This window comes from Sipha flava, unplaced genomic scaffold, assembly GCF_003268045.1.
Source record: "Sipha flava isolate LNK unplaced genomic scaffold, YSA_version1 217_pilon_pilon, whole genome shotgun sequence".
NCBI lineage: Eukaryota > Metazoa > Arthropoda > Insecta > Hemiptera > Aphididae > Sipha > Sipha flava.
The window spans coordinates 231,680-246,075 of record NW_020272843.1 but is presented as its reverse complement, the minus strand read 5'-3'; the positions used below and the strand labels follow the sequence as shown (position 1 = coordinate 246,075).

Here is a 14,396-nt window from a genome sequence, read left to right as displayed (position 1 = left end):
AAAGCTAATTTAAATTATATTTTAGGAGCTAAAAAACCATACCACTTTCCACTTGTTATGGATACGAATTACCTTCACACAAATATTTATGTTGGTGAACATGATACTTTTTTGGTAAAAAAAAAAAAAAAATTGGATATAAACGCCTTGTTCTTGGATGATAAATGTAGCATATATTGTAATGGATCATTGTAGGAAGAATTTTATTCTATTTAGTACCTAAAAATTTAAAAAAACATGTTTATCATTCAATTTAACGGCAAAACGTCTAAATACAATAAGTTAAAATTTAATGGTTCATTACGATATCGAGTTTTATACAATTTTTTTGAACCATTCGTTCTTGAATACTAATATTCATATAAATTATTTACTTACGTGTAAAATTAAATGTTGCTCTACGACGGTAGAGCCTTATGCGGGTTCTTAGTCGAGACACGTATAAGATATATTTTTTCTTTTCCAAGTCTACTCAGGTTGAATATTACGCCCTGGATAACGAGAGACGCGCTTGGAATCCTGGTTCAACTTTAAAATACGAGCGACGTAGCAATCTTTTCACTTGCCCGTATCCCGGTCCGTGGCGAGAGTCAACGACCATCACATTATAATTTATCGTTCGCTCACATTTTCGTTAAAAGGAACAATAATACAAATTCTAATCTCTCGAACTTGGTTTAAATCGTTTCTTCTTATCCAGCAGTAAAGAAGCTTATTAACGGTGGGTTTCGTCGGATTTAATATGCTATTTACTTTAATTCCATCGTTAAATACCACAAAATGTAAATTATAAAATAGACTTCAATACGACTTTTGCGTATATTTTTACCGTCGGTCGTCACAGACGGGTTCCATTTAGTCTCGCCAAACGAAAGCTCAATCACGATGTCAACGTCATACCGTGAATCGTTTATTTTTACTTTGGTAGATCGGTGGTTCGCTAAAATATTGAGCCGTTTGTAACCGCAGTCGACCGTATTGCATCGTTGTTTGTTCGTCTTACACATTGTGTTGTCGCCATTCTATTGCTGCAAACCTACAGCGCCATCGCGGACCGTATACACTTTGGACGCGTGTCCACGCAATTATAATCATGCCCAAAGTGTGTATATATAGGTATTGTCTTAAATATTGTAATAACGTGAACAAATCGGCCGATGAACACCGTACGCTACATACTATGTTGTTGTTATAACCGCTCCCACGGACGTGCGCCGCGTGTAATGTTTGTAAAACATGAACGGATGACAATACGGGTACGGGGTGCGGATTCTCGGCCGAACGCGACGTGCTCGTTCAGCGTAAATTATAATATTTTATCGTGCACGCGTGATCGGCGGTAGCATTCGAATGCGTGTATCGTCGGTACGGTCCTGCGGTGGTAACGATACGACTCCGCAAAGCCAATGAACGGGTCCCCAGGGCTGGCCCTATGTATGCGTGTGTCAGAGGGAAGGGGGGGGGAATACGAGCAGTATTGTGTATGCATCACGAATATCACTTTGGTGTCTATAATCTCATTGTAAAATGGCCGCCGTATTAGGGTTATTCGTTGTCCTTATCGACGAAAATCAAGACTGTTGTACCAAAGACCGTAAAAAAGTTTAGTAAAGAAAATAAAAACATTTAGGACCTCGAAAAATTCTGCACTAGGTCATAAAATCCATCAGACCAGCAATGGACGAGTCTCCCATCTCCTAACGCAACGTGTCGATGCAATCGTTCGGTGCCGATGATACTGATGATAGTCACTCGAATCACAAGCTTCCATTTTCGTTGGGAACAACAGCGTGCCTATTATGTGTTATGTTAAAAAGCGCTTGAAAAACTGATCATACGTCGAACGGCTTGAACTACTAAAAACAATATGGATCGGCTTAAATTTTTTTTTTTTGTATTTAATTCGTAAATTTTTTAGCCGTGTTTTTAGATACGGTGTGAAGCGTATTACGGAGATCGTACGTTAGATTTTGTCCTAAAACTTTTTATAATTTTCTATTGATACAACGGAGTAAACGTTGTGACATTGAGGTGCCGAAGATTTTACTTAGCCAGTGCATTTTTTCACGGTTGTACTTTGTAATACGTCACGCATAATTGATCGTTTCCACGATCGCCAGTGTATTGTCCATTTGTTTACAATCTTTTATTGTAACCATATTTTAAATACTAAGCAGATATGAAATAAGTATTGATTTTTGTATGTTGAAACTTTCAAAGCGTTTCTTGCGAATAAGAAAAGATATTCAAAAGTCGGAATAAATAGTATTTTTTCTGAAAAGTTTTTCGAATGTTTAACTTTCAAATTTTGACCTGTGAATACAACTAACATAACAATTTTAAGGACAGCAATTTTTAATCGTCTTATTAACAATAAGTATAAATCTTGATAGAAAAATCGCCAGTAAAACCGTTAATAATATTACAACATTATTGAAATTTACATCATTTTCTTAATCATTATCCCTTCTCGTTTTGAACCCAATTGTAGTATTGAAATGTTGTCCATTTATGATAAAGATAAAGAAAAAAAGAATTCAAAAATAGAAGACCTTTCAATGTTATATTATTTTCATTGCGATTTCTTTCGCAATTCGGATCGTAATGTACAGCAGCAACAATGCGTGTTTGGATGGATTCGCAGCCATTCCATACCGCGGCAAGACACTTTTGATTCTAACCCCCCCTCTGCGCTCACTCACCTGCTGGGTAGTAAATAATAATCGTCACTTTGCAGATACACATTTGATCATCGAGTCCTATTAGATTGTAATAGACATCATCACTGGACTTCAAACGACATCTCCCCGCATAACTATTATTACTAAACATCAGCCGCTTTGTCGATAAAACCGTAAGTGTCCTATGTACACTGCGGATGAAAATAATAAAAGTAATAGCAGTGGAAGTACAAACACTAGTGTGAACTTCTTCGTCAAAAAATGTTTGAACGAAAATATTTGCGTGCATTAATCATTTTTTAATCTTTTTCCGTGGTTAAAAATGAAGGAAATGTAAAATCTTCTGTTATATAGATAACATGTTTACCGAACAATCTGTTAAGTCCGAAACTTTAATTATCAAATGTCAAAACCGCAGTTACGTGACTCGGTTACACGAAGTATGGACATACATATGTCTTATTGCATACGCTATACTTTACCCGTCGTGTTGAAATGTTATTCGGTGACGATAAGTTTGAATACTTAATCGAGATTAAAACCATTCAAAACTATGGGTCATTTCGATAGCCATTAAAAATATAAATATACAAATTGCTTCCGGACTACTTTTTTCGATATGAAAATGGGACGCGTTCCAAGGGGCGTAACTCGTATGAATACAACACATAATGTTATAGGCGTATCTGTAGCTATTGTCACGTTTCCGGAAATGATCGCGATACCTGCTCAACCTCTGCCTACTATTTTATAACTTAACATATGTAAGTGCATGAAGCCGGGTTCGGTCATGACGCGTGTGCTGTGATGGCGCATAGGGGTGGACTATTAACGGTCTGCACATCGTTTCCACCGGGCCCCGGTGGATGTTAGGTTCTAAATTATTATTTATTACAATTGTTATTAAAAAAAGAAGAAAAAAACTACTCATTTTTCTGTCACGGTGTATTAATGGCGGTCGTGAAAAGGGCACGCGCCAGTCTCGTGGAACATCGGCGGCTGCAGGTGTTGTGTTGCTTCGTAGTAATATGTATATATATGTATAGTATAGTCACGTCCGGTAATTTTTGTTTTTTTGGTCGGTCAAAACTAATTTAATTGTTACATTATTGTATTATTATCACGTTAAACCTCGTTTTCGTTTCACCATTTTAGGACCATTTGAATGTTACAATACACTCGCGGGTATAATATTATTATTATTTTGACGAACTTAGTTCGCAGCGAAGCGTTCGCGTTGAGACCTTATCGTGTATGGTTGTATTACGACAACATTCATCTTTTACAGTACTTCTCAAACTTCTTTTGCTAAGTTACCCTCTTAGTTAATGTGAAACCGTTAACGCATAAGATGTAAGATTTATTTACCAACAATATCTTTGAAATAAAGGGAATTATTATTTATTTGCTGCATACGAGTATACTAAAATCAAATTGTTTTTCATAAATGTTTGCCCCTTTTCTTCCCGTAATATACTGATGGCCATCTATGAGCTCGTAACCTGAAGGTTGAGAAGCAATGGTCTATTATATCGAGTCCACCTGCTTGAAACCGTTCTCCTGCATGTCGTTCCGTTGGATCTCTAAATAAATGTTCCAAAAAACCCGAACACCGTGCAATCTAAGACTCTAAAACTACGTTCACATATATCTATTACTTTTAATAAACTTTTTTCACCACAACGTTTCGATTTGTTTATTTATGTGCTTGATAAACCATATATTTAGAGGAGTACACTTTTTCATTAACTTTGACGTTAAAATAAAAAAGCTAAAATATTTTGAAAATCACTGTATGATATTCACTCGAATATTTTACTAACGTTACGCAAGCAGTACTTATGGACTATTGTTTTTTTTTTATTTATTTATTTTTACAATGGACACTACGAAAACTCTAGATTAAAGAGTTTGAATACATAATAAAGGCAACACCTACGGTTTATATAGTATCTACGTATGCAGGTATCATGTGAATCTCGTTTTAAATAAATTATCATTGGTAATCGTTATACTACTACGGCGAGGTTATAACAGAAAACGACTTACGAAGACGCAGAGTTCAACAATTTATTATGTTTCAAAGACAAAAAAATCGTTTTCATGGACTCAAATGTTTGTATAAAATCTAATAATTTGTATGATAATTATTATCAAGTCCACCTTTATCTGATCGAAAATGACCGTATACGCAGCAGCAAATATGTAGGTACTATTAACTGCTCTATGTACGCGTGTTTGTCAATGTAAATAAGCACAATTCTCCGGTGATCCCTTTCAATACGCACATTTATATATATATATATATATACATATATAACTGGTTTCCGTATATTCCGAACCCTACAGTTCCCACGAGGTTGTTTCGATCACTTTACAATACCTGGGGTCTTTTTCTCGTGAGAAAAATAATATAATTTCATTATTGTTTTGAATTCGGTGATTTATTTTTTTATATTACTTTTTGGTTCAGGTGGTAGACGTATAGCTTAGATAGAACACACATCTTTATTTTATTGTACGACTTAAAGGAATTTCACTTAAAGTTAATCCTTTTTTCCGCGTAACTTGATTTGAAAACAGAAATCTCCGTGATAGAATTCCTCATAAAAACATCGGGGCTGGGCTGTGAAAATCTTTTATTATTAAATATCTACTCCATATTGTGGTAAAGTATATATAAGTACCATAATAAAATCAACGCAATTTTTACATGTGTGCCATAATAACTCTGATCGTTTTTATTAATAATACGCTTTTGTATAATTACTCATGTATTTTGATTTTTTTATCCGTATTCACGGCAAACTCATTTCTGATCGATTTAATGCTTTATTTTCTTTAATTCCAAATCAAACAAATAGATTCCTACGGCTAGTAAGAAAAAATGAAACAATTTAAACATAGTATAAGGGATGGTTTTGACACATCAGTATTGTTTATAAGACAACTCAAATTTCTTTTTATATACATTTGTTATAAATCGTTTTTATAAGAGACTGAAATCACTAAATTCACTATAATGAACTTTTAACCGAGGCTGAAGCAATAATGATAATAAAGCAATTTGATATCATGATTAATTTTTTCAAATCATATTACGTATTTTTATAAAAATCACTCGTGTAATTAGATAAATAATGAATGAACGAAATTTATTTATTGGTTGTTCATGTATAATATTAATGAAATACGTAGTACAATTCGTAGAAGTAGAAAACAATTCGTTGAAAATAACTATCACATGTCCAAATACACCTGTTGCTCAAACCTCGTGGTTTTCTGACCGTGAAGATTCGGTTTTTGTTCGCATTTCATTCACGTCTTGTCGTATTATTAAATATAATTATAAGTATTAAGTAGCATATGTTATTCGTATAAATTATTTGTTACAACCATCGAATCAATATTACAGACAACATTACAAGTATTATTATAAATTAAATATGTTTATATTTAATTAGTGGTATCAAATTGGTGTATAATAATACCACATGGTTTATATCATAAGTCTAAGTAATATGACCTAATAGAATGTCTTTAATTTTCTAACTTTGAATTGAAGCGAACGTGAACTTTGACAAAGGTAGGCGTATTGATTTCTAAATGTTTTTGTCAATCAAAACAAATGAATTAGAGTTTAGGTATTATTAATTCAATTTATGACAAATATATTTTTAATCTTTATAATACACAATAATAATTCCCCGATTAAACAAGTGTATTATTATCAAATCTTGGTAAGAGCTATAAATAATAAATAATATTTTTTCTTTCCTATTTCATTTTGATGTTAGTCTTAACTCTTAGTTATCATTTATGATGGTGATTTTAATGACTTGGACTGATACATCGTCATTCGTTGCTGTACAGAGTACCATAGTATCGTTTATTAACATGACAGTGTTTTATTAGTCTAATTATAAACGTAAACCTATATTACTATTATATATTTATATTATACTAATTAAATATTTTCTTTTAAATGCGTCATATTAATGAATGCATGTGTATGTGTTTTTTTTTTATTACACAGGATATGCACGGCAAAACCGATACAGGCTTGACACCGGAAAAGGATGTGAGCCAGGACTACGAGTTACTGGCTTCCTCCCAAAACGGCTCTCACGTATCCGCCGTCTTCCGAAGGGCCTGGGACACCTGCGACGAACACGATGACGTGGTATTTGGGGTATGTATGGTAAACCTGTTGTATTTCTTTAAGCACCAGCGGTCGAATCGAATGTTAATTAATTACAAGCGGTAGGTATATAAGATGTACTACGAGGGTTTACGGGTCTGCGTACAGAAACCGGTTGCTACGTCAAAACAAAATTAAAATAATGGTTTGTGAAAACGACAAAACGCTTAAAGAAGACTAATGGGAATTCGTTGACATAGGACTGTCCGGCGATTTCGTCGGATAAAATACCGAACCGAACGTGTATAATGCGCGATGTTTCGTAATATAATTAGAGGCATTTTATGCGATCGTTCTTACCTATACTTCGCCACCCGACACGCGGGTTCTATTTTTAACTGTTGTTGTAACGCAGTAACAGTGTGTGTGTACTGCTTATTATGTACTACGTGTGCGCGCCAACGTTGAACAATTTTTACGGAATAAAAAAAATAATATTAATTAATTAATGAGTACAGAATCAACAGTGTAGGCGCAGAAAATTATAACCGTTAAACCGTTCAACGCGCACCGAAATCCGAAATTAAATCTCCTCTAAATCGGTACCCGCCACTAGGTAGACCGTTGGATGACCGAGCAATAGGAACGAATACCTGGACAGGGTTATGGTTATACGAACGATTTGAATCTCGGAACAAATATTGTAATCTTAACCCTTTGCCGACCAACGGGACTTTTGAGTCCGCTGTGTATTTTATCCATTTAAACATAGGTAAAATAAATTAAGTACTATCTGACCATAGTGACTTATAAGTCACTCCATTTTTAATCAATAATGTTCCCGAAAATTTTCTGTGAAATCAATAGATGGCGTAAAATATATCACATAATAAAATAAATATAGTTTAGCCCATAAAATAAATATCGATATTTATATAAATAGCCACAGCGCGAACCAGTATAGATAAGCAATGGGTTTTATTATTATTCTTTTCGTTATAATCCCGAGAAACAGAACGTACCATTGAATATCATTATTATTGTGTATAAATATGTGTTTATTGACAATAATCACAACGGACTTTGAAGTCCCTATGGTCTGTTGCGACATTTTTATAGTTTTGACGAATATTCTTAGTCAAGCACTCGCGCGCCAAGTATATTGTTTATACGCATGCTATTTTTTTCGCTCTTGAGTGTTGTTTGTTCATTTATTAATTATTATTTACTCGTTAATTTTTTTAATTTATTTAATTGGTGAAATGAATAAATTTACAAAATTAAACGATCGTGAGATCGAAGATATAAATCAAAAAAATGGTGGCATAGATTGTTTTGGGGTGTTATTGATATTATATTTGTCAATTAATTTGTTATTAATAACAAGCTTAGTGAATCAAAATTAACTGTTCTTCAGTTTCGAAGAGCAGTTGCCCAAGGACTAATAACACAAGGTAAATGTGGCCTAAAAAGAACAACGGATATATCTCCAGGGACTTCAATAGGTAGACCATGTCTACAACCAAGAAGGGGCAAACAGTTGTTTTCAACAACTTCAGATGTGAGGTTATGGAACTTAGGGGCCCACTGGTTACAATTTAGTAAAACGAGAGGTAGATGTGAAGTGTGCAGCAAAAATAATATAGAATCTAAACCATATACTAAATGTTCTACTTGTAATATTTTTTTATGTTTAAATGAAAAGAAACCATGTTTTAATGAATATCATTCAAAATAATGTGTTCATTTTTAATATTATAATTATGATATTATTTTTTTTATTTTTTTTGTACATTACTATTATGTTTATACGTTTTTAATAAAAGTCTTATTATATGATAAATTATGAATTGAACATTTATAATATTAAACATAGTAACCACTCAATGTTCTTAATATTAGTCTGCTATATAAAAAAATTGACCATTTAGTTTTTGATACTATAACTATTTTCTTTAAGTTTATATTGTTGTTAATTTGAAACATGAATTATATACATATTTAAATGGTCATTATATTTTTAATTAATTAATTAATTAAATTTTAACTAATTATTACTTATTTATCATAGGGAATAAGAAAATAGTAGTGTCGTAACGGACCATAGGGACTTTTAAGTATAGTCCTTAAATGACCAATGGGACTTATTTGTCCCACTCCTTAAAAAAATATTAAAAAACCTCCAATTTCAAATTTCTTAATTTCTAAATTCATCAAAAAAATAATAATTTATAAAGGTGCAAAAAAAAAATCAAATTTCTATCACCATTTAATGTTGGTCTACAAAGGGTTAATAAATGAACAAAATGAGAGTGACACGACACGCACACACACACGCATATGATGTACGTGCGTAGGCATGTATAGTTGTTATTGTGACGAGCGATGTGACGATATTTAACGGACTCGTATTGTTTTCCCCAAGTAAGCGATGGGGATTTCGTCAGCCTCTTTCAAAACGTCGTCTTCCGTGATCTCGACGAACGCGTGGCGGTCCAGCAGAGCGTAGTAAATCCGAACGACGAAAACGACGAAGTTCAGCCCGAACACGAAGAACAAGTAGCCCGTGTGTCGAACGAACTCCTCCGACCCGAGCACCGACGACTTGCGGACGGCCACCATTACCTCTTGCATCCGGTGCCCGTCAACGTAACACGTGTAATTGCCGGAATCGCCGGCCGTGACCTGCACCAAGCTCAACGTACCGAATTTATCCAGCAGCACTCCGGACACTACGTCCATGTCCGATTCGGTCAACAGAAGTCCGTCCCTCCTCCATGTCACCTGCACCACACGACAACGTTGTAAACCTAGTGTTCACGTACCGGAAACATAGTTTTGTCGCCGATGGTCAATAATGTATGTAATTAACTACCTATTACTCATATCGCAGTTATCGCAGCAGCAAAAGAAAAACCAAAATGCATGTCACTTTCTGTTATCCATATTCTCTGTCGTTAATGAGACAATCGTGATAAACGCGACGTAAACGAACAAATTGGATTAAGTTAAATTCTATTTTAATCTTTGACTGACGAGTAACCGGGTTTTACGGATACGCAAAATAAAAGTGACTCGAAGATTACTGAAATATTAAAATATAACTTTGGGGCCATAAACTAACTCTAGGAGTTGCTGTACAGTTTTGGTTTATGAATAGACATAACTACGGTTTATGAGTGTGGATAAATAATGCCATGTACACATTATGCATGAGTGCGACTCCTGCCGGAGAAAACCTACATGAACTTAGCTCTTCAAAACACACTCATAAATCTTACAAAATGAATTAACCATGCGGATGAATATTAAATATATAATATTATCGTTGATTATACAGTCCCTCGTGATATCGGGTTCAGTTGGCCATTGACATTACGTAAACATATAATAAACGGAAGTGTCCAACGCTATGTCGTTTCAATGTGACATCTCATACTTCCTCGCACGTTTTCAAGTTTGTTGTGTTACATAATTATATAGCATAAATTATTAAATCTATCGCATGAGACCACCGAACCAGATGTTATAATATTATACCTTCGTGTCCGTCGTCGCTTCGGCGCACACCAACGTGAGACTGGATCCTTCCTCCGGCACGAAAGTGTTCCTGTACTTTGGCAAATGGTGTTTGTTGGAATTTTGGCAAAAAGCATAACACGTCTCGGATAGCGTAAAATCAGGGACCAATGACAGTACCGCGGCCAAAGCGGGTGAAACGATTGCGGGTAAACCGACGACCGATCTGTAAGTTAATATTATTCGAATGAACATCGAGATACGGGCTGCGTTTGACTTAGCGGAGAAATTATTGGGCCGAAACTTATGAAAATAAATTTGACACAGAAAAAAAGCACAATTGAAGGAAAAAAAAACATACAGGAAATGATTCGAGGCATAAAAAATAGGCCTCAGAGTAATAATAGTCGTTTCAATCGATAATCTAAATATCCCGAAGATATTTTTCATGTGAAAAATTATCTTCATGAGATGAAATTCATAATAAATTTTTTATTTCGTAAGACTGGAAATAGGAACTTCCTACCTAAATAGAAATGATCGAACTGCACACGGGTCAAATACAGATAATGTACTAAAAAAAAAGTAATATTTATACTGGTGACGGTGCGTGGAGCCGACAGGCACAGCGAGCAATTCTTTGCGTTTTATTCCAAAAACATTCTACAGCAATTTTCCATCACATCCATATTCAAATCAGATAAATCATATAGAATTCAATATCTTTAGATTATTCTTCTTTAAATTTTTTTGTTATACTTTTAAATCGTATTTTTTTTAGCATTTTTATTGAATTCATCGAATTTTATGCAGTCCATCATTGTTTTTTTTGGATTGAAATGAAATTAGTTTTTTTTTCCGCGGATATTACAGCACGACGTGTACCTGCAAGCCACACGCGTGCCATCGACGAATCGGACCCGACAGGCGGCCCTCCGGTACCGTTTGCTCGTACATCCGTCGCACGGGCCCCACGCGTCCCAGTCGGCACCCATTTCCTGCACTTGTCGTGGATACCCCTTGGCCACCGATGTCAGGTACTGCGACTCGTAATGTGTCCATCCGGCCATCGAATCAGCCGATGCGTTTTCGGCTGCCACTAGCCTTTCCGGTGCCGTCACCGGAAGCAGGTCGAGAGCGAACTGCACGTTTTCGTCCGCCCCGGAACCGGAACAAGTGTACCGGCCCAAGTCGGACGACCTCAGGTCCCGGATGACCAACGAATGATCGAACGTCATATGCACCCGGTTCGATTCCAATGGGTCGGCCATGCCCAGCATGACTTCTTTCCGGGTGGAACGCAGCAGGCCGCCGTCACCATGTCTAAAAGTCAAGCATTTTTCCGCGAATTTGATATAAAATTAAACAACTAGACTAACCGACTAACCGACTAACCACGCCCTATACATTAATTACTATGCGCAGTGGAGACTTATCCAGTCTGAAGACCTAGGCAATTGTTCTTAACAATATTTAAACCTTTGATTTGTCGGGAAAGGAAAATATTATTATATCAATCTACGAAACTTTAACCGAATCGTGAGCAAATAAGCTATAGCGTTCGAAAAATAAAACAAATATTCTTTAAAAAATATTGACACCGCACGTTTAAGGAACGTTTAAATTTTGCTGTTGGCGAAAACGTTATTTCTTTCTTTCGATACTACAGAGGTCATTTTTGAACTCAAAAATCTAAGACAATCGGTTTTTTTTCTCATCATGATCATTGTTTTTAATATTAATCCGTATTGGAACCTATGCTGGACGTTTGGTACGGTAGTTAGAAACAGTCGAAGGACTCCGAGGGCTCGTTCGCTTTGGCCGGACCTGCCTACTGCTGTCGAATTACGCGCGGCTCACCTGGGTGATGTGTACCAAAACCTAGGATCAACCGGGTTGTTTTCGCCGCAGTAGTGACACGACAGACGGACGGCCGAGCCCAAGGGTGCGTCGACGATACGCGCGTGGTCTACGTGGATCGGCCGTGACCAAGGCCTGTCGGCGCACATCACGGTCGCCATCCCGTCCGACCAGGGATCGTCTGCACCGGAGCCGGTAGGCAGCGAGAATACGGCGGCGAATGCGAGCAGTGACCACGTCTTCGGCCGCCGGTCTTCGCGTATCATTTCGTTCTGTCGCCGGTATTTATTTACCGTCGGTCTTCGCGGAGGATCTGGTCGTTAAGCGCGATACGAAGCGATTCTTGCGCGCACAACAATCGCGAGACGCAATCTTATAAGTGCATCCGTTCAGAGAATAACGCCACGTGGACACAACACGGTATCATCGATTCCCCATATCTCTGTCGGACGGTAAACGTCGCGAAACGTGGGCGGGCAGTATCGGTACGGGCTTGGTTGTTGTGTTGTGCTGTTTACGTTTTTTTCTTGGCAACGGCACCGCGATGAACGTGATGTGAATACGACGATAACACGGAATCGTCCTGATGATAATAATAATAATAATAATAAAAATACATCGGCTGCGGTACGCGCACGTTACAACGTACGATATTCGTACGCTCGTCCGTCGCCCATGTTACCCGAAACCCATATGACGTGTGCGGATCGTTTTTAAAACAATGGATGCGGTCAACGGCCTTCGATCTACATATTAATATATGAAATGTACGCGACGACGGTTGAGTTATGGGCACACGGCTGGTAGGCAATGTCGACACCGTACTCCTCCGGTCGGTGCGCGTGACGTGACGGACATCCAATTGTCGTGCGGTCCACATACGCTACGTTCCAAAAGGTATTTATCACATCCCCTCATCTTCGTCCACCACTCATCGACAGGTCGCGTGCTACGGTTTAAATTACGATTTTTACATTAATCGTGCTCTTATTACATCGTTGAACACAACACCTTTTTATCTCGTAGATCGTAGCGCACTTTAGAAACCGCGTTGCCCCGCCGATTAGTGACGTTAAACTTTGAAAAATATTTATCACACTGTGATATTGCTGCTGTGATAAAAAAAAATCACAGTGAAAATAACAGTGATTGCTACTCTAACTTTTACTTTCTATTTTGCACGTAATTATGGCGAATCACATGTTTGCTTTACAATATCAGAATATCACAGTAATCCATAGAGTTAGAATACTACTCTATTTACTATTTAGTTGTGATATCAGATAATATTTACCTAATGTATATGTGACATAATATTAATATATGTATAATAAATCAACAAATATTATAATATTAATAAATATCTATCTAAAATCACGAATTTGTATGTTTTAATATGTGTAATTTTAATGAATGTTATTTTATCTAAAATATATTATCTATTAATAAAAATATTACATTATATTTCAATCCATTTTATAATTATTTATTATTAGTAAACCATGCCCTATGTAGTAAACTACTTCCATCTCCCACTATTTTTAGTATCCTACAGTCTTAACATCAATTTATCTACACTGTGACCACACAATGCACACAAGTGTATAGTACTATAGTAGCAAGTAGCAACTAACAATAGTCGCATATCACCATTTCATAAATCACAGCACGGTCTTAGAAGATAAGGTCCGACAACTTCCCCTCTGTCAGCCTAGTAGAATACGTCCGCTTAACAAGGTTAAAACGTTTCCTATGTTAACCACTTTGGGGAAAAGTGCTGCAGGTTAGGAAATGTTGAGATTTTAAAATTATAATCGCATCTAATAAAATTTAATACCGCCAAAACTATTTTTAAAACTATTTTATTCACTTGTATTGAGGCGAAAATCAGAGAAATATTTGAGCAAGATGTAGAATGTTGAGATATGATGTTATGCTACATGCTAATGAAAGTACAACTTTGTCCAATTTCAATATACCAGTACATCAAGTAGTAAACATGAAAACAAAAGGGTGATTGATTCACTCCAACATAGGTTTTTTCAACTTCATAAAAAAAATAGAAGAAAATTTTAAAAAATATTTTCATAACACCGAAGTTTTTGATCTAGTTATTACAGATTTAATGACAGAGAAAACATTAAGTTTTCCTTGTTCCATACATGGTGAAAATATATTTGAATTTGCAGTAATTT

At 36.0% G+C, this 14,396-nt stretch overlaps 2 protein-coding genes across 2 annotated transcripts in view; one reads left to right on the top strand and one right to left on the bottom strand.

The window, feature by feature from the left end:
• Positions 1-14,396, top strand: part of LOC112682960 (MOXD1 homolog 1-like) — a 39,284-nt gene that overhangs the window by 10,864 nt on the left and 14,024 nt on the right. Inside the window, exon 2 of the mRNA XM_025553754.1 lies at positions 6,718-6,873. Coding sequence (XP_025409539.1) covers positions 6,718-6,873 — 156 coding nt within the window. The remainder of the gene's footprint in view (positions 1-6,717; positions 6,874-14,396) is intronic.
• On the bottom strand, positions 8,859-13,505 carry LOC112682961. The gene is made up of 4 exons (XM_025553755.1): positions 12,202-13,505; positions 11,227-11,664; positions 10,363-10,567; positions 8,859-9,606 (listed from the first exon to the last, which is right to left on the bottom strand). The coding sequence occupies exons 1-4, from the start codon at positions 12,465-12,467 to the stop codon at positions 9,220-9,222; spliced, it is 1,296 nt and encodes a 431-aa protein (XP_025409540.1). The 5' UTR covers positions 12,468-13,505; the 3' UTR covers positions 8,859-9,219.

Excerpts from the sequence above, each read along its gene's own strand:
- LOC112682961 (XM_025553755.1), bottom strand. The coding sequence starts at position 12,467 with ATGATACGCGAAGACCGGCGGCCGAAGACGTGGTCACTGCTCGCATTC. Across the intron at positions 10,568-11,226 it reads GGCACGCGTGTGGCTTGCAG|ATCGGTCGTCGGTTTACCCG; the intron begins GTACACGTCGTG and ends ATTAACTTACAG. Across the intron at positions 9,607-10,362 it reads AAGCGACGACGGACACGAAG|GTGACATGGAGGAGGGACGG; the intron begins GTATAATATTAT and ends CGTGTGGTGCAG.